The sequence below is a fragment of the Cupressus sempervirens genome, chromosome 5 (genome assembly GCF_028749045.1).
Source record: "Cupressus sempervirens isolate cs-2001-9-10 chromosome 5, ASM2874904v1, whole genome shotgun sequence".
NCBI classification, from domain to species: Eukaryota; Viridiplantae; Streptophyta; class Pinopsida; order Cupressales; family Cupressaceae; genus Cupressus; species Cupressus sempervirens.
This window is the reverse complement of record NC_143122.1, coordinates 252586382-252607947: the sequence shown is the minus strand read 5'-3', so window position 1 is coordinate 252607947 and position 21566 is coordinate 252586382. Positions and strand designations below refer to the sequence as shown.

Genomic DNA, 21566 nt, shown 5'->3' with positions numbered 1-21566 from the left:
TGTTTTGGTACTTCTAAACATTTCAATTGACTTTGTTCTTTACTTTTTTTTACTATAGATGTATTTTTTGTTTGTGTGCTTTGCTCAATATTTTTCCTTTCATCTAATTTTTCTATCTTCTTATATTTGTCCTTATTATTTGTCTTAATCTTTTGTTCCCTCTTCTTTATTCTAATATTTCTAAAGGATTCCTCTATAGTTGAAATATTATGATCAATTTCTAGATTTGTTTTAATAATGCCTTTAATATCCCCTTCATATTTCTTAAATCCAATCTCATAAATGAATCTATTTGTCATAATGTTTTTTCTCCTAATCATTTTTTTGATTTGGTTCCTCATCTATTAGAAATTTAACATTAATCATTTTTTTGATTTGGTTCCTCATCTATTAGAAATTTAACATTACTGGTTTTGTCATACTCTAAGTCTATACTTATAAGTTTACCAATTGATTTACCTATTATTAATAATGTATATAAATTTTTAATTTCTACTAGAAGATTACTACATTCATACCAAGTTGGTAACACATTCTCTTTTTCATCATTCCAATTAGGTATCCAAGTTTGAAATTTAACTACATGCCCTTTATAATAGCATTTTGATATAGAAATTATTTTATTTATAATCTCTTTATTTTTGCAATGAAGATAAATTGATGATTTTGAGGAAGTACTAATACTTGCCTGTTGTTTGCAAACCTTCTCTAATTTCTTTGTCAATTTTGAAAAATGCTTGTCTCGTCCACTCCAATGTACATATACTCATAGCTCTAAACATTCCTTCCACTTTTCTTCTATATACCTGTCACTAATGATTAATATATCAGAGCAATTATAGCAATTAGTTTCCTTTACCTTATTTGGTGGCGGAGTTGTCATACTACCTTTTTGTGTTGCCAACTTTGTATTATCTAAAATACCCTTCTCCCTTTTATGTGGTGGTATATAGATTTTCTGATTTTTCTCAGAGACCCTAAGTACTTTTCCTGAGTCTACTTGTTTTTGCCCTAGCGGAATACAGTTAGCTTCATAAATTTTTGCAGGTTTATATATTGCTAGCTTACTATTTTTGTCCGCTTTTGTTGGGAAAGTAACCGATTTTGCCATTCACTTTTCTTCCTCTACTGGTTTGATAATTTGGGTAGACTATTTCTGAGGATATTTATTTTCTTCCATCATTGGCCTCTTGTTTTGCAATGTGTTTCTTCTTTGATTCTTGTTTGAAATTACAACTTGCCATCGATTGATATTTTCGCATGTATTTTTATTTAGCTTTATCATCTTCCTATCCCTGGCTTCATGCTATTTAACTAGGGCACTAAATGTGTTTGACTTTGAATAATCATTGTTTAAAGCTTCAAACCTGTCGCTGATTGGAATACAGGGGATCGCCTGTTTTCCTTTTAGCCTAACTCCTTGTTGCTTATATGTTGATTGGGAAAAAGCCAAACCCTTATTAGGGCAAAATTTATTTGCCACTGATTGTTGATATCGGTGTTGTCCGAAAAAGGAATGATTTACGAATTTGGGAAATACTAATTTATTCGCTTGATTTTCTACTTCGGTAATTCTCACCAATTTTCAAAGTAGTCCCTTAAAGGAAAAAGGAAAAAAACCTTTTTTCAATATGATTATTGTTGATGACAATAGTATTAGGGCTATTTCCTAGATTGTGAGCACCAACAATTTGAGGATATTTTTTAAAACTTGGACTTTGCAAATTCTCCTTTTATATTAAGATTGGCTTGTTGAAACTGATTAGGGTTTTACCGCCATGGGACAACAGACCTTTGAGTCACACAAATAGTGATTGAATTTGTCCTAGAGGTTAGGAGGAAACTAGGTTTTAAAATCTGTCATGCCCTTTTTTGTTAGTGTGAAGTAATTCTCCTAATTTTGTGAGAGGAGTTGAAATTTATTTCGTGATGAAATTTTTCCCTGCTCTTCGAATGCAGATAACAATCTGCTTAATGTATTCGCATTTGTAGAAAAATGCTTCTTGCTTTATGAATGAAGTCAATGCATATTTTATTCTCCTTATCTCCTATAACTTCTATCAAAGTTATAGCCTAATCCGACGATAAAATAAAAACTTATAGGGTTTTTACAAAAAATGGGTAATCCTTAGTAAGGTTCGAGGTTGTTTATAAAGAAAAAATTGTAACTTTTAAAATACAACATGAAATGCAATGAGAATTTATTCAAATGGAAGCTTACAAACCTTTCCAACATTGATCTTGTCGGGCTTGGGAGATTCAATGGAGAGGTAGGTTATCAGTTGGAAGTATGCATTTGATTATTTTGGACTGCTTGAGAAGAGGTATAATTTTTTGTAGGAAACAAAGATCTTGTAATTTTGGGAGGTAATTTTCCAATAGCTACTAGATGTTCTTGGATATGGTAGCCAAATCATATGATTTAGGAATAATTTGACTTCTTAGAATCTAAATCATAATATAAGTTTCATAATCTAAAGCTTACAACAAGTATGTGAAGTTACTTTTACACCCACTTTAAAAGTGATACACTTTAAACTATTCCCTTTCTTCAATTCATAATAATTATTTAACTAATTATTTTACCGTCAGTAGGTTTACACGTGTTGATCAAGAAGTGGAAACATAAGATATTTATGGTTACAAATAGTAAAATTATTTATGTCATTTCATTCATTTGAATGCTACACTTTTTTTGAAGGACCTAGAAAAAACACAGGACACTATTGTAACTTCAATTCATCCAAAATGAGTGCTACTATGTACAAGGTTACTATCTACGATGGTACATGTTTGCAAACCTACACTTTAAAACACTTACTTTTATCATGCAAAGCTTTAATTGTGCTTTCAAATCAAACACCTATCAACTTTCCCTTGCACTTCCTTTAGGGTCGGAGTGCTAGCTTACCCATTTCTTAGATTTAAGTTAGTACATTTTGATAGGACTAAGGTGCAAATACCCCTTTCTCAGAAAAGTGGGCTTAACCTTTGGGACATGAAACTTGCCCGTGAATTTACTTGATCGTTACCTTAACTTTCCCTCAAGGTTATTTTAGAAAGGTGTAAGTTGGATAAAAAAGTCTAGAAGTCTTATCCAATATAATCTAATCTAGCATAGTAATTAAAGAAAGAAGAGGACAAAATAATCAAGCAAATCAATTGAACATTCAAGGCCTCTAGAAAATAATTATGGTCAAGTATGTTTCATGTCATAAGTATGTGCAAACATTTTGCAAAACTTCATAAGATTTACATAAAGCATTTATGGGATATTTCTAAAAAAAAGTTTATCATTTTAGACCTTTATCTTTTATCAAGCCATTAACATTGTAAAAGTAGACACTTTATCCTATCATTGACATTTTGAAAGAAAGAACATTACTTTGTGAGTATGTACTTAGGAAATTCCCTATTAAAATATATAACTATTTTGCTAATTTCCTGTGTGTGTGTGTGTGCGCGCATGCGTGTGGGTGTGTGGGTGCGTGCGTGCGTACATGTGTGTGTATGTGCGCGCGTGTGTGTGTGTGTGCGCGCATGCGTGTGGGTGTGTGGGTGCGTGCGTGCGTACATGTGTCTGTATGTGCGCGCGTGTGTGTGTGTGTGCGTGCGTGCGTGTGTGCGTGTAGGTGTGTGGGTGCGTGCGTCCGTGCATGTGTGTGTGTGTGCGCGTGTGTGTGTGCGTGCGTGCATGTGCGTGTGCGTGTGCGTGCATGTGTGTGTGTGTGCATGTGTGCATACGTGCATGTGTGTGTGTGTGTGCGTGTGCATGTGTGCGTGCGTGTGTGCGCGCGTGCATGTGTGTGTGTGCATGTGCGTGTGTGCGTGCATGTGTGTGCATACGTGTGTGCGTTTACGCATGCGCGTGTGTGCTTGTGTGTGTGCATGGGTGCGTGTGCGTGTGCGTGTGTGTCTGGGGGTGCGTGCGTGCGTGCGCATGTGCGCGTGTGTGTGCATGTGTGCGTATATATGGTGTGTGTCTAGGGTGCGTGCATGCGTGTGCGCATGTGTGCGTGCATGTGTGTGCATGTGTGCATGTACATGTGTTCGTATGTGCGTGTGTGTGTGCATGGGTGCATGCGTGCGTGTGCATGTGCCTGTGTGTCTGGGGGTGTGTGCGTGCATGTGTGTGCATGTGTGCATGTACATGTGTGCGTGTGTGTATGGGTGCGTGTGCATGTGGGTGTTTGCGTGCGTGTGTGTACATGTGTGCATGCGCGTGTGCGTGTGCACGTGTGCGTGCGCATGTGAGTGCGCATGTGCGTGTGCGTGTGTGCATGTGTGTGTGTGCACGTGTGCATGCACGTGCGTGTGCGTGCATGTGTGTGCATGCATGTGCGCGTGTGCGTGTGTGCGTGTGCAAGTGTCTGTGTGCGCGTGCGCGTGCATGCGCGCCTATTTGCGCGCATGTGCATGTCTGTATGTGCATGCGTGTGTCTATGCATGTGTGCGTGTGTGTGCGTGCGTGTGTGTGTATATGCGTATGTGTCTGTGCGTGCGTGTGTGCGCGTGCGTGTGTGTGTGTGTGCGGGTGCGTGTGTGTGCATGTGTGTGTGTGTCTGTGCCTGCGTGTGTGTGCACGTGTGCGTGTCTATGTGTGTGCATGTGCCTGTGTGCATGTGTGTGCGTGCCTGCGTGTGTGTGTGCCTACATGCATGTGCTTGTGCGTGTGTGTGTGTGTGCATGCCTGCGTGTGTGTGGGTGTGTGCGTGCGTGCGCGTGTGTGTGCCTACCTGCCTACGTGTGTGTGTGTGTGGGTGTGTGTGCCTGTGTGTGTGTGCCTGCGTGCGTGTGCGTGTGCATGTGTGCATGCCTACGTGTGTGTGGGTGTGTAATGGGCACCCCTGGATGTCCCAAAAAACTAAACCAAATTGCTGAAAGGAATTATGTCAAACAGTTTGCATTCAACTTCTTATTTCTCCGTTTAATGTTTTAAACCCCTTATAATTCCGAAAATCAAACATTTATTGTTTGTTGTGTTTCGTGCATGGAATTGGTATCATACAACATAAACAAGAAAGCAACTACAATGATATGCAAAGTGGAAATGAACTGCTGCTAATAAAATGTTATTTTCAAAATTCATAAAATCAAATACATAGCAGATTTATCAACTCACTAATTACTTCAGCAATATTGTCATAATACTCTAGCCCATGCTTACAAACTTGCTGGTACAATACTTTGTCCTCCAATCAGTCCACTACCTTCATAATACCATTCCCTCCAAGCGGCATAAGCGTCGGACAAGTGGTGAAGAAGATATGAGCAAAATATCAAATCTGCCTGTAGCCGGAAATGCAACTAAACTACCTGATAATGAAGCCAATAAGAAAGAATTCCAAAGGCCAAACCCCAAGGGAATGACGTCTAGAATGTTACAAGAGAGGATAGACGTCCTCAAATGCCAAAAACAAAGCTGCAACTCACACACCAATTTCTTCTCATATTCAACCTGTCTAATGAAGCCACAAATGCTTCCTTTTATTCTATTCCCACGGGTCCCCTCAACTCATATGGGCAATGTGGGATAAAATATGTGTAATATAAAACATATATTAAAATACCCCTTATGTCTCCCTTGGGTACACATCACCATAAAATAAATATTAAAGTAACACTTTAATATTTTACAATTAAATTAGACGTTACTTTAATAAAACTTCAGGCATTAAAATGTATTAGCAATCGGACTCCGAATAATGCGAGTGATAGCTCATCGGAAAGCTCTCACCGAGGAGTATCGAATCCAATCACCAAAATTGACCTGCACTGTGTCCTGCCGACTTACTAAAAATAGTAAGTATGCCTGAAACTGAGTAAATCAACTTCGTTTTGGCCCAAACTGGAAATGACTAGGCCAAAACACTCCAAGATCCCATTAAACCCTTCGTTAGCCCTCGGGACCATGTAGAACAAGGCTAACGCGCACACACTTGGTCAACTGCTAAAATGGGGACATTACAGGGTGTGTGCATGTGGGTGTGTGTGTGCGTGCGTGTGTATCTGTACGCGTGTGTGTGCCTACGTGCGTGTGTGTGTGTGGGTGTATGTGCGTGTGTGTGTGTGCCTGCGTGTGTGTGTGTGTGTGTGCATGCATGTGCACATGCGTGAGCGTGTGTGTGTGTGTGTGTGCGCGTGTGCGTGTGCGTGCGTCCATGTGTGCATGTGTGTGCGCCTGTGCGTGCCTGTGCGTGCATACGTGCGAGTGTGCATGTGTGTGCGTGCGTGTGCGCGTGTGCGCGTGTGTGTGCGCACGTGTGCATGCATGTGGGTGCGTGTGCGTGTGCGTGTGCATGTGTGTACGTGTGTGTGTGCGTGTGTGCATGCGTGTGGGTGTGTGCGTGTGCGTGCGTGACTGTGTGTGTGTATGTGCATGTGTGTGTGTGTGTGCGTGTGTGTGCATGTGCGCATGTGTGTGTGCGTGTGCGCGTGCATGTCTGTGTGCGTGCATGTGTGTGCATGTGTGTGTGCGCGTGTGTGCGTGCGTGCATGTGTGCGTGTGCGTGCGTGCATGTGTGCCTGTGCGTGCATGCGTGCATGCGTGCATGTGTGCATGTGTGTGCGTGCGTGCATGTGTGCATGTGTGTGTGCGTGCATGTGTGCGTGCGTGTGTGTGCGTGTGTGCATGTGTGCGTGTGTGCATGTGTGTGCCTGTGTGCGCGTGTGCATGCGGGTGTGCGTGTGCGTGCGTGTTTGTGCGTGTCTGCATGTGTGTGCGTGTGTGCATGCAGGTGTGTGTGCGTGCGTGTTTGTGTGTGTGTGTGTGCCTATGTGCTTGTGCGCTCGCGCGCATGTGCGTGTGTGCGTGCCTATGTGCGTGTGTGGGCGTGTGTGTGCGCGTGCGTGGGCATGTGTGTGCGCGCGTGCGTGTGCGTGTGTGGGTGTGTGTGTGCATGCGTGTGTGGGCGTGTGTGTGTGTGCGCGTGTGTGCGTGCGTGTGTGCGTGCGTGTGCATGTGTGTGTGCATGTGCGTGTGGGCGTGTGTGTGTGCGCGTGCGTGCATGCATGTGCGTGTTCGGGCGTGTGTGTGCGCGCGTGTGCGGGAGTGTGTGTGTGCGTGTGTGTGTGCGTGTGCGTGTGCGGGCGTGTGTGTGAGCGCGTGTGTGCGTGCGTGCGTGCGTGCGTGCGTGTGTGTGTGTGCACGTGTGTGCGCGTGTGTGGGCGTGTGTGTGTGTGTGCATGTGCGTGTGCGTGCGTGTGTGTGCGTGTGTGGGCGTGTGTGTGTGTGTGCACATGCGTGTGTGCGTGCGTGTGCGTGTGCGTGTGTGGGCGTGTGTGTGTGTGCACATGCGTGTGTGCATGTGTGGGCATGTGTGTGTGTGTGCACATGCGTGTGTGCATGTGTGGGCGCGTGTGTGGGCATGTGTGTGCATATGTGTGCGCGCGTGTGTGGGCGTGTGTGTGTGTGTGTGTGCGTGCGTGCGTGTGTGTGTGTGTGTGTGAATGTGTGGACGTGTGGGTGTGTGTGCACATGCGTGTGTGCATGTGTGGACGCGTGTGTGGGTGTGTGTGCGCACGTGCGCGCGCGTGTGCGTGTGCGTGTGTGGGCGTGTGTGTGTGTGTGCGTGCACGTGCGTGTGTGCGTGTGTGGGCGCACGTGTGTGTGTGTGTGTGCACATGCGTGTGTGCGTGTGTGTGGGTGTGTGTGTGTGTGTGCCTATGTGTGTGTCCGTGTGTGTGTGTGTGCACATGCGTGTGTGTGCATGTGTGCCTGTGTGCGCGCGCGCGTGTGTGTGCGTGCGTGTGTGTGTGTGCGCACATGCGTGTGCGCCTCTATGTGTGCGTGCGTGTGTGTGCATGTGTGCCTGTGTGTGCGCGCGTGTGTGTGCGTGCGTGTGTGTGTGTGTGCGCACATGCGTGTGTGCCTCTATGTGTGCGTGCGTGTGTGTGGGTGCGTGTGCGTGTGTGTGCGGGTGCGTGCGCATGTGTGTGCGTGTGTGCCTGTGTGTGTGCGTGCGCGCGCGCGTGTGTGCACATGCATGTGTGCCTCTATGTGTGCGTGTTCGTGCATGTGTGTGGGTGCGCGCATGTGTGCACGTGTGTGCGGGTGCGTGCACATGTGTGTGCCTGTGTGCCTATGTGTGCGGGTGTGTGCGTGTGCATATGTGCATGCGTGTGTGTGTGCTTGCATGTGCGTGTGCGTGCATGCGTGCGTGTGTGCATGTGCATGGATGTGTGCGTGTGTGCGTGTGTGTGCGTGTGCGTGCGTGTGTGTGGGTGCGCGCGCGTGTGTGCAGGGCGTGTGCATGTGTGCGTGTGTGCCTGTGCGTGCGTGCGTGTGCGTGTGCATGTGTCCATGCGTGTGCGTGTGCATGCGTGTGTGTGTACATGTGCGTGTGCGTGCGTGTGCGCATGTGTGTGGGTGTGCGCGCGTGTGTGCATGTGTGTGCGTGTGTGCCTGTGCATGCGTGCATGTGCGTGTGCGTGCGTGTGCCTATGCGTGCATGTGTGTGCGTGCGTGCGTGTGTGTGCATGGGCGTGTGTGCACATGTGCGTGTGTGGGTGTGTGGGTGTGTGCGTGCGTGTGTGCGCGTGTGTGCGGGTGCGTGTGCGTGCGTGCGTGCGTGTGCGCGTGTGCGTGGGTGTGTGCGTATGTGGGTGCATACGTGTGTGCGCATGTGTACATGCGTGCGTGCGTGTGTGGGCGTGTGTGCAGGTGCGTGTGCGTGCATGTGTGTGCACGTGCGTGTGTGTGCGCGTGCGCGTGCGGGTGCGAGTGCATGTGCATGTGTGTGTGTGCATGTATTTCATATAATAAATGACATACTCTTTTTGAGTTTGCCTCGTGCCCTATTCCATATCCTTGTGCTATTTTCTCTCACTTACAAGTTTACGATTCACCTTACCATTGCACCCATATTAATCTTCACTCCCATATGTTTTCTTCCTACCATAGGAATTTCACTTTCCTATCCAACTTAATTTCTATGCTACTCAAGATTCATCTTCATTCTTGTGACATGTGAGAATGAATCCATAATGAAAATATTAAAATTCAAACTTTAAGAGTCCCATCTTTGTGCTAACTGTATTAAGCTAACTTGGCATACATTTGTGCAACATGTTACTGTGTTTTGGAATTCAAAGATTTAATGCGAATTAATTCATAAAGAAGAGTAGAAATGAATCAAATGTCTAGAAATCAAGATAAATTGGCAATAATAGAGTGAAATCATTATAACACACTTAATTTTTTTGAAGGGAGAAAGATCCCCATTTGGATCAAGTCCACTAAGATATTAGTGAATAATATCTTGAAGCGTTCATTTTAAGCCATACAGTTGACATGTCTAGGGGTTTGACCTATGTTGATTTGACCCTAATGATCCTATAAATAATTCCATGGTTTTTCTAGACATTATAGTCCTTACAATATTTCTAATAGTAGAAATTAGGGTAAACATATTTTGGAAGTTTGTAACATACCAAAATTTTTGGTTTTTTAAATTATAATTTGAACCCACAACAATTAAAATCAAACTCACAAAACTCAAGGTTAAACTACAAAATTCTCTAACCTAATTTTGATTTAAAAATATCACATGAAAGCCATCAATTTCTTATAAAAAGAAGAGCCTTACTGGAGCCAAAGTCCCTACCTTTTGCCAAAATTGGAAGATAGATTTGTTCTACGGTCAAAACATAATGCTTGAACATGGAAACATAACAAGAACAATAATGTAGAAGAACAAAAAGTAGGAGGATGAAACAATGTTAGCAACTTTGAACTAGAACACACATAGGTCATTACAATTTTAAAGTCATTTTTCAAGAAATTTTATAAAAAGCTTAGATATAATGTAGTCAATTTTCACATACATGAGTGTAATCAAATCCTTGAAAATATTTTAACTATACAACACAAAATATCTATTTCTATTAAAAAATGAAATAAAAACACACAAAAAAGGATCTAGGGTTGTGTATAGACTCATTCTAAAAAAATTAGAATGTGTTGAAACCATGGGAAGCATCTCACCTCAAGATTCTTCACAAATTGTGTCACACAATGAACAATGTTGCTTATGGGAAATAGGTAGAGTTTGTATGAAATTATTACGTAAAGTAAAAAATTGTAACATTAATACGAAGATCTCAAAGAATATTCATAACATGCCTTTGTGGTACCCTTGCATGTTGATGTGGTTGTTTTGAACAACTATGTTTGTTGACAATAGTTTCATGAAATTCTCTTAGCATGGTCAACCGAAGAAGACTTTACAATGCTTTCTCACAATAAGGAATCTTATAAACATCTCTACATATGTTTTGTTGTTAAAAATCTACATTCATAATAAATCCTTTTCAAAAGCCAAACTACTTCATACACACATCAATAAGACTAGATTCATGTCTAATAGACTATTAGGGAATGCTCTTATTAGTATGTATGTAAAGTGTGAAAAATTTGTTGACACTCGCAAAGTATTTGATAAATGTTTGAAGGATATGTTTGCTAATGTGCTGTTATGATTGTAGCATATAGAAAGTATGGAAAGTGGCTCTACAACTGCATGAGTGAATGTAATCCAAACCCAATTTCTTCACCTGTCCATGTGTTATTTCAGCCTAAGAGGACCTAACATCTCTAGAGTAGGTGTACAAGTTCACAAAGAAATAATGAGGTGGTATGTTATCTATGTAAACAAAATACTCATATTACTGTATGGAAAATACAGTAAAATTGACAAGGCATGCCGACAATTTGACAAAATGTCATAGCCTAATGTTGTCACTTGGACATCCTTAATTACATTATATGCATAATATAATAAGCTTGTTGAGGAGGCTTTGAAAGTTTCCCAACAAATGCTCAATGAGACATTTTTTCTTGGAATGTTATGCTTGCAAATCATTTACTATCTGATTGACTGTAAAGCCACAACTTTTTTTTATAGAGAAAATACTTAGTCAAGATTTGGTTTCATGGAATACAATGATTAGGATATGCATTAAAAGGGCTTGTTGATGAAGATGTATACTTGTTTGAGGAAACACCTCAACCAAGATTTATCACTTGGAACACCATAATTTAGTTATGCTTAGAGTGAGCATAGTGAGAAAGTCATAGACGATATTATGCAATGCACAATCTAGTTTGAAGCCAAAAAATTAAAAAACATAGAAGGGACAAATGAAGAGAAAATTTGTAGGCAAAGATTAAATTATAAACCATGACTTGCGAAAGAAGGGAAAAATGATAGCAGAAATTGAGAGAAGATTAAATTGTAAACCCTAGCTTAGTAAAGACACCTCAACATCTCCACAAATGCCCATTTCCAAGAATTGTCGTATGCAATTTGTAAAACCTTTCTTTGATTGATACTTGTCCTTTATCAACAAAAAGGGAATTATGCTACAAACTTAGCAAGCATATATACAAAATGTGGAATGATAAACAAAGCACATGAATCACAAAAATAATACCATTTGCTACCATATCAATGTCAGAGATTTTCTTAGCACAATCTCCAACTCAAACTAATACAATATTTTTTATTGAATCAAAACTAAAAAATCTACCAATACAAATTCCATCGACTAATTACAATTGAAGGAAAAAATAAAGAAAATAAAAATGAGCAAAATTAAAAGTTTGATATTCAAGCTTTATAATATTAGATAATTTTTTTGATTAACACAATATATTAAGCATAATTAATAGATAAAAGAGCATGATGTAACCATTAATTCTTTACCTGTAAATAAATTGAAACTAATAATAAATAAATTATACATATCATTAATATTATTCTTCTATAATTTACTTTATAATTAAATACCCTTAACCTTTGCATTTAATATTTATTACATATATTTACAATTATCAATCTAAGCGATTTAATTATGAAGAAAGACTAACTATAGAATGACAACTCTATTCATTAGATATTTTTATTTTATTATTTGTAGTTAAATTATTTGATAACATTTTGTTCGTCATCTATAGATATAAATTATTCCATCAACCATATCATTTTTAATGTTCGCTATCTAAGGGGACAAGATTTTGATTTCCTTTTGAAAGTTGAACTTGGATAACGGCGTTCAGCTTTTGTCTTTTTTGGGATAGGGCTCTTCTACATCAATCAATTTAAGGTATAATGACATTAAGGTAAATGTGATTTTTCCCTCCCGTAGCTAGCTGTCCTTTTTAACTAGATATATTAGCCAAACAAATGATGACATTGAGATAAAGACTTTCCAACAAACTTTTTAAAAACCTTATTATGTAGCCAACTACTCAAAATAAATATGGAAAATCAAAATTGAAATAAAATAATTAATTTAATATTACTAATAATATATTCAAATTTACTTTATATTTTTCAATAAATCTTTGACAAACTTTATAAACAAGTTGTCAATTAAGATATTTCTTATACAAGACAAAAATCTAAAAATATAGTATATTTCAAATGTAAATTAATATTTGTATATTATATAAAGAAAATTTTATAGAAAATAATAATTATTTTAAATAGGTGTATTTTAATTCATAAATTAGATTAAAATATGTTTATTGAAAAAGTAGTATATGATCATATTATATAATATATATCTAGATGATAAAGTGTACAAAAGTACACACATTCTAGTAAACTAACTCTTTCAAATCATAGATTATAGAAAACTAATGTAGCTCATATCTATAATATTATTATTATTTATAATATTATAGAAGTATCATGCCTACAACTAGATTCAAACTTTAACGAAATTTCCTACTTACAAGTTTAAAGTTTAAAGAAGATGTTATTAATATATTTTATTTAGAAATCTCAATTTTATAATTAATAAAATATTTATAGGAATAATTTATGACCATTAAATTGAGTTGTAGTTGATTAATTGAAATTATTAATATTATGTTTTATTATAAATATTATATTTTTGAACTATATAATTTGTATATATAATTTTTTTATTTTTAATTGTATGAATTAATTGAAGTCTTATATAAGAATTTGTGGATTTGTGAAATATATTATTTTATAAAATATCTTTTAATTCGTACTCCATTCTGATGGTCCATATTCTATTGGTATGTTTTATCCCTAATTATCAACAAACGATCTACATGATATTCACATTATAGGTTAAAACAATATTAATATAAGAAATTATTTATAGTTTTATATTGATTATATTGAACACGATTATATTATATTTATTATTTATATTTTTAGTTTATAATTCAATTTATTTATTAAATTTACTAAAATTATAATTATAATTTTATATGAGTTTTTTAAAATCTTAAATTTTATATTATAATTACATAAATGTTTAATATATATTTAAAAATATAATATATTAATTAGAATTAAAATTATATATTATAATTATATAAATATTTAATATATTAAAAGATATAATATATTAATTCGAATTAAAATCAATTATATTTAATATTATAATTACAGCTAATTATTAAATTAAGCAAGTATATCCACTTAGTGGCACTTGTCGTTGATTAATGCTGATTATGATTAACAAAAAGCTGTTTTTTTTTGTGTTTTTTTATTATAGAATAACGAAGACAATTTTCCACAATGGGGAAAATATGTTTTCAAACTATATTGATCTTGAATCATCTGGAAGTGGAGGAAAAGACGAGCCGGAATCGCGGAAAAGCATACACCTGGGAGTCATGTAGGCTAGGTGAATTCACGATGTGCCCTATCATCATTTACATACCTACCAGAAAGTGAGTCATCGGCTGAGTCATTGGCTGTTACAGGTAAATCTCAGCTTCAACGCATGTATCAGTTAGTTCAACCGAAACTATACAAAACCATGATATTTTCAACTGAAACTATACAAAACCATGATATTTTCACTCAGATCTTTAGATTTCATATTGCCTTAGGATTCGCTAAAGTAGACAGGGGTTCATCATGATGTAGCTTATTGAGCAGGGATTATTAGAATATAATTCTTTTGAGCCAAAGAGAATTAATTGTGTGGGAAGGTGTCGACGATCTGTTTTGGTAGCTGCCCCACTCTTAGTTGTTCTTTGCTGGAAGTCTCATCGTTTCTTTCAAAACTGAGCGAACATCTGGAATTTGTCGTAAAATCCATTTTCCGGAGTCTATAAGTTTTGAATACGAGGAACATGCTATACTGTTTGACTCTTTTGCAGCTGTAATTTTGTTTTTGAAACTAAACTTTGGAAATGGGGAAGTTTTGAATTAGGTTATGTAGATCAGGGCTGTGTAAAAGTTTGGGGACATACCCACCTGCAGGAATCTCCACTTTTAAGTTTTTACAGGTTGGGTGAGTAATATACCTACTTTCAAAAGTGTGAAGAGATTGGAATAGGGTTGTATGGATTGAGGGCTAAGTTTGTAAGTTCGGCACGGTACAAATTCTGAGGGCGCCCCTTGCAGAAATGATACCCATTCCTGCGTGTTGAAAGCTACAGCCAGACATTACAGCCCACTTTCAAAGGCCCGAAGATTGAGTTGGCCTATCCGGGGTAAGGGTCAAGGTTGCTAGTTCAGTGCACGCTTGGTATTGACGCTCATTTTTTGAACTTTTAGAAGATTTGAATTGGGTTTTCTAAGGGCCAACTCGCAAGTGCAAGATTTGAGTACATCGCCCAAGTTTCGAATGCTTTTACGGCTTTCGTTTGTGTGCTAGATTTTGATTTGTGTTTCCAATTGCAATGGCTGAAATTGGCTCATTTAATGGAGCTGAAAAGATGGAAGATATATCATTGAAGAAAACCCCATCTCAGAAAAGAGTTCTTCTGCACGGTACTCTGGATGTTTGGATCTTTGCGGCTAACGATCTTCCCAATATGGATATGATGTCAGAGAGAGTCAGGCAATGTTTTACATTATTCAATTCATGCGGAGGGCAATATCGACAGAGAAGTAAACAGCATCACCATCGTAAAATTATTACAAGCGATCCCTATGTTTCGGTCCAGGTTGCTGGAGCAACTGTTGCCCAAACTCGTGTTATAACCAACAGCCAAAATCCTTCATGGGACGAGCATTTTACTATCCACTTAGCTCATTTTGCGGGGAAAGTGGAGTTTGCTGTTAAGGACAATGATCTTTTTGGAGCTGAACTAATAGGGAGTGTTGTAATACCGGCGGAAGAAGTTTTAAGTGGTGAGAAAAAGGATGACTGGTTCCCAGTGCTGAACTCCTATGGAAAACCGCCTAAACCTGATTCTTCTTTGCATCTTTCAATCCAGTTTATTCCAGTTCAATCTGATCCCTTGTACAAAACTAGCGTTGGTGCTGGGCCTGAAAATTCTGGTGTGCCTCACACTTATTTCCCAAATCGAAAAGGTGGAATGGTTACCCTATATCAGGATGCTCATGTACGTGATCATATACATCTGCCAATTCGATTGGATGGTGGAAAGGAGTTCGAACGTGGAAGATGCTGGGAGGATATTTGCCATGCTTTACTTGAAGCACATCATTTGATCTACATTACAGGATGGTCCATATATCACAAAATAAAGCTTGTGAGGGAACCGACAAAACCATTGCCAGAGGGAGGACTTTTGAACCTGGGGGAACTTCTAAAATACAAATCTCAAGAAGGTGTCCGTGTGTTGCTATTGGTCTGGGATGACAAAACATCACATGACAAGTTCTTAATTAAAACAGTATGTTTGAGTACACTCTCCATCATAATACACCTCTTGATTTGTGTCTCTATTCCATTGTTTATGTTTTCTGTTGGAACAACTCATGTCTGCTCATTGTTATAATTTCTTAGTATGCTTGGTCACTGTGCCTCTTGTTAGTATTACTTTTTAAAATATTCCCATCCGTAATATCATTTTGTGGTTGCAATAAAGGTTTTTTTTGAAATCTAAAATCGTAGTGAATATTACATTTGCGTGCCTTTTCATAGTTTGAATTCATAATTAATTTTTGAAAGTGCCAGGCTATTCCGCTATAAACTATTTGCAATCTTCAATAGAATTCATCTACTGCAATCTGACATGAGTATGTGTAAAGAGGGCAATTACGTCTATGAGCATTCATTCTCCAGCTATCCTGTGGTTTAGTGTTTAGCAAGTTTTCAATACCCGAGGCTTATTTACTCGGTCTACTCCTCTAATGTAATTGAATTTTCAAATATAACTTAATTTGGATTTGAGTTCCATTGAAGTACTCATGTCATTTGTAGACATTAATAAATAGTCTCTCTATCGACTTTCTTTTGTGTGAATGACATGTTGTGGCCTTGGGATCAAATTGAGTATGCAGATGAAATTATAGTTGGTAACATGAGTTTCAACAACTTTGTTCCACTTGAATCTACATTAACACATCTCTGTAAGCAAGTATGATATTATAAACTGGAATAGCTAAGTTCTTTTGACCTTTATGGTAAGTGCAGGATGGAGTTATGCAAACACATGATGAAGAAACGAAAAAGTTTTTCAAGCATTCATCAGTTCACTGTGTTCTTTCACCTCGATATGGAAGCAGTAAGCTGAGTTGGGTCAAACAGCGGGTAAAATTCACAAGATTTTCTGAGCTCTGATTTTATATGAGCATAGAATTAGAATTAGGAAATGATAATCAATTTACCGTTTTATAGAAAAGAATGATATTAAGTATGTTCAAAACTTAGTGTTTATGATTTTCTTACAAGGTATACTCCGTTGTGTTTTTTTGTCTATAATAGGTCATATTTTTTTAAAAAGTCTTCAACCTTAAAAATAACTTGGAGCAGAATTTAACAAATACAAAAACAAATTTTCATCAATAACTTCATAACTATGAGTAACACAGCGTACTTGAATCTTCTCATGGAGTTTGGTATGCTACATATTAGACTGAGGCCTTAAAACGTTAAATACAGAGTTGCCAGAAACTTCTCTGTCCCTCCTTGGTCATGCGTATACCCGTATCCAATTTGGAAACGTATCTGATACTGCCCGGATACATGTTGAATATTGTAACCATGTCTGACTAAAAAAAGTTGATTTTCCAACTGTGTCAAATACTACATAATTTTATTTCAAAAAGATTTAGTATAAATCTTCCCAAATTTAATTTAAAAAACTTTAGCAATACAATTGTTTTAAGAAAAATGATATAAACAAAACCCGCACCGAATGAGAAAGACAAATAAAATGTTTTTCTATCCAGCAACCCATTTTGTTGGGTTATCTTCTAATGCAACTCTAGTATTTTTGCATATTGTAAAGCATTAAATTAACTTATAAATATCTATGTAGCATTTGTGTGTCAATATTGTTGTTTTTGAACTTGACGTAAAACTCCTCTTATAACTTAGAAACCTCTGTTAAATATATGTATATGTGATATTTATTTATGTCGGTTTGATCAAAGTAGAGATTAGTGATCAATGATCCACTAGCATCCCACATTGTTTAAAGAGACACAAGAACATATACACAACACAACTGCACTATATTCATCAATCGCAACTGTACTATATTCATCAAGATACCTCAGTGTATGTTGCAATCAATGATCAATATTCATCAAGGCCTCAACCTAATTCTGAATTCCGAGCCCTTACAAGTACAATGATTATGTTGATTCACAATTGAATCCTGCACTTAGCATGTTAAAGACTAGCTTATGCTTTTGAAAGATCCCAAAAGGATCCTTTCACTGAACTTCTGTAAATTTTAATTAAAATAATAAATTTTCCTGTGCTTTCCTTGTGGTTTTAGAGAATTAGATAGAAGTTGCAGAAAGATTGTTTCATCTTTTTTTGTATTTTCCAAATATAAGTGAAACAATAATTAACAACAGTAGCAAATAATATAATATTCAGTCAACCAGAATAGCTACAAATTGTACCAGGCAAGATATGTAATCAGTATGCCAGCAAAGGTGTTTACAAACAAAGAATGATGATGCTAGTTGCAAGAATGGACCAGCCACGCACCAAAAGGGCATAGATGGCTGACATAAGCCCACCAACAAATCACGTGCCAGCTGAAAGGCTGCCGCACGACTGCTATAGTGACGCCAAGGCAGCAATAAGATCCCAACGTGCCAAACAAGACCCCTGACGTGCAATGCACTGAACTTAATAATCTTTGCCAATTGCTGAAACAATACTGTAGAATGTTGCTGAAACCACCTATTGGGGTTTGCGTCCCAATAGCCAAGCTCTAGGGTTTGTGTCCCAAACCTCTAGAATCACTCCTCAGAGCAAAACCGCAAATACCAAAAATGAAGATGTAAAAGATAATTAAAGAATGAGCCAATATCTCCTTTTATCTCCCTCTCAAAGCCAATCAAACCCTACAGGGAGAATATGCCTTTCCCTTTATTATAAAATGACATCTTCTCAATTAAAAGGCCTTTACATATAGGAAAAATGCCAATTTCCTCAAATAAGATAACTCTAGGTGCTCGAAGGTCTCCGGATGATGAAAATAAGTTATAATAATTCAAGACCTTTCCAACGAGCTATAACACATAGGCTTGCCTAACCAAATGAAGCCAAAATCCCCTTATTGGCCTAGTTAGCTATATCAATAGCTTTATTCTAATTTATTTAAACGCAAACTTAGTTTCCTTTTATTCAACTGGAAAGCCAAATTCAACTGGAAAGCCAAACCAACCAAATAATCAGTGAATGGGTCTTGTCACCTACCTGTGACTGATGTCGGGCAATGTGGGCCAATTGGCAGTCCCATCCCTAAAAACTAGGGATGCTCCTAGAAACTAGGGAATATACTTTGTCACCCTAAAACTGAAACAGTATACTGGTCTCGAGGAGCCTCAAATCTGATCTCTGCTACAACCTCCTAAATTTTTAGGAAAATCCCTAAAATTAAGGAATTGCCCCAACTGGTTCTCAAACTGACTGTAGAACCAACTCTGGTCACTTAGTATCTAGTATGAGTCTCTATCCACCACTGCTAGCCTACGAGACTCCAATAATAGGCCAACTCTCATGACTCTGCTAGTCAGACTAGAGAGGGGACATGACAGCTTTCCAATGACTGTATGCTCCACATGTTTTCTACAAAAGTATTTCAAATGTCTGTCTGTCATGTGTGTCCATTAAATTTAATTGATTGAATTATATCTATAGGGTGTATTTATATACATTCTGCCAAACTAAGATTTTGCCAACATACAAGGATCATTCCCTAAATGACACCTGTCATGTAATGTTTTCTATGTGGAATTACTTTCACAGCCTTTGACACGTGTGCTAAGTGGCATCCGGGTGTCACCCATTTATTCATTGCTAGTGTAGTCATTCATGCTTAGCACTCTTATTGCTGAATGGTGATTAAATCACTCTTTTTTGTCCTGGTAATGATATGATAGCAATGACTATGCTGTAGGATATTTCAGTGCTTAGCACCGACATTTCTTTGGTACTACTTACTTATCCATATCTGTAACATCCTTTGTGATATGCCATTAACTAAATAAATGATCAATAATTATTGCATAGATGTATGGAGCATAGTTGGCATAATTGCCGAATACTCGGCGAGTTTCTACTAATCACTGAGTTTTTGACTTAGGTGAGTTTTTGCTGGTTTTAATCGCCACTCGGCTGGGTGGAATAATTGCCATTTTTTGCAACTAATCGCTGTTTAATCGCCGAGTTTTCGGCTTCGGCGAGTTTTAATGCCTGACTCAACTGCGTGACAGACAACAAGTTAAAGGGCAAGAAAATGTTTTTTTTGGTTAACCAGTTCATTTTCAGCGTTTGGAGGCTTGCCACGGATTTCATGGTCATGCCCACTCCTGCTGCGGGGCACCTCTTTGAGGTCTCAACCGCCTCTCTTTTTTGTTAGTAGAGCTGGGAAGAGGAAGATGTGATTCTATTGATGTATTCAGTATTTACTTCTAGTTTGACAGAATCTATTTACTAGTTTGCTTCCCGCCATCAGCATTCCGCATGAGAATGCGATTTTGTACCCACTATGCATTTATGTATATATCTAAATTCTGCTTGTTTCTTTTGTGTTCTCTTCAATGAACTTATTGCGTGCACTTTCTCATTGAATTTTGCAAAAGAATTGTATTATTAATTAAATTTGAGTGGTTTTTTAGGTTCCTGAATTTTTTCCAAGTTTTTATGAAAAACTGGCCGATTTTTTACCAAATAAACTTTTTTGGGGTTTGGCGAGTTGTTGCCGAGTGAGGGTTTTCCAACTATGATATGGAGGATAAACTAAATTCAGTAGGGCTATCTATAGCAGTGATTTACTGTTTCGATTGGTTAAATTTCATTTGTGATATATATTGCTATAATGATATAATGGTTTCTTTATATTTTATAATAAAAGATAAGAAAATTGCAGTACATTAGAAGTTATATCATTATTTGGATAGAATTGCCTATAAAGTATCAAACAATCCCCATTTTGATAGTGTCTGTTCATCTTGAGCCCCATGAATGAACACCTAGATAATTTACAGTGTATGTCTTGCTCTCAATAATCAGAGGCTCCACTAGTGAGTCGTAAATAATAATTGGAGGCTCCATTAATGAGTCATAGATAATAATTTAATGCAAATATTGTAGATTAAATATATACAATTAGAAAAGTCAATATCATTGAACTAAGTGGTTAAATTCCTTGTACATATTTTTTTTGATGAAAATTGTACACACCATAAATTGTAACATAAGAATTTAAAAAAAGTGTGCATTGCCAAGTATTGATGTGGGAAATATTTTTAAAAGTTTATTCAATACTTAATGAATTTAACAAGTGAGAAAAGAAGCAAGCTATTAGAAAAAATAATGACATTAAATATTCACAAAGGAGTAAAAGTCTGTAATGTCCCCATTTTTTGTGAGCATCAGAATTTGAGGGATTAGCCTATTAATTGATTCTTGTAGGCTAATCAGTTGGACGGAGGGTCTCAGTTGGTCAAGCCAGTGGCCATTTTCCCTCTAGAGGTTAGAGATGTTCAGGATTGCTCTTTGTTTGAGTCAGATTGGCACACTTGCGATTAGTATTTATAGTAAGTGACTATTTCGGTAAAGTCAGAGTTACTATCCTTAGCAGGGCCTTTATACCTTTGGTAGCGGCATGGAGTTGGGGTAACTTCAGTAGAGCTTTCATTTTGAGACTTAGTATTTATAGTAAGTCAATTAAGACCAGTTGTCATTGGTGGCAGCGCACTTTGGCATCACGCTCAGGCTGAGTATCTGGGTTGTGAGTTATTCATCTGGATGAATTAATAAGCTATTTATTTTACTGATGATTGTTAATTAAGTTGTGCTTCATTAATAATTAAATGCGCTTATTATAGAGTGTCAAGTTATCAAATGTTAATTAAATAGAGTGAATTATGGTGCCTAAGTCTTGGTGGGAAACAGAATTGATTATTATATTTCGAACAACAAAAGCAAAGTCTTGTTTTTAAGTTATTTGGAGTGTAAGCTTGAAGCTTCCAGGCTGATTTGCTATTGGGACTTATAAATGCCTTCCAATGAGAAAATCGAAGTATATCATTGTGCATTTGTTTTTTATTGAATTTGTTGAAGGAGAATTCGAAACAAGAGTTTCAGATTTGAACTTGGAGAATGTAAATTTGCACAGTTTCAGCACT

At 37.8% G+C, this 21566-nt stretch overlaps 1 protein-coding gene across 1 annotated transcript in view; it reads left to right on the top strand.

The window, feature by feature from the left end:
- Positions 1-13971: 13971 nt before the first annotated feature.
- The window catches only part of PLDDELTA (phospholipase D delta), a 165814-nt gene continuing 158219 nt past the window's right edge, over positions 13972-21566 (top strand). Inside the window, exons 1-2 of the mRNA XM_089829533.1 lie at positions 13972-15640; positions 16384-16500. Coding sequence (XP_089685659.1) covers positions 14678-15640; positions 16384-16500 — 1080 coding nt within the window. The 5' untranslated portion in view covers positions 13972-14677. The remainder of the gene's footprint in view (positions 15641-16383; positions 16501-21566) is intronic.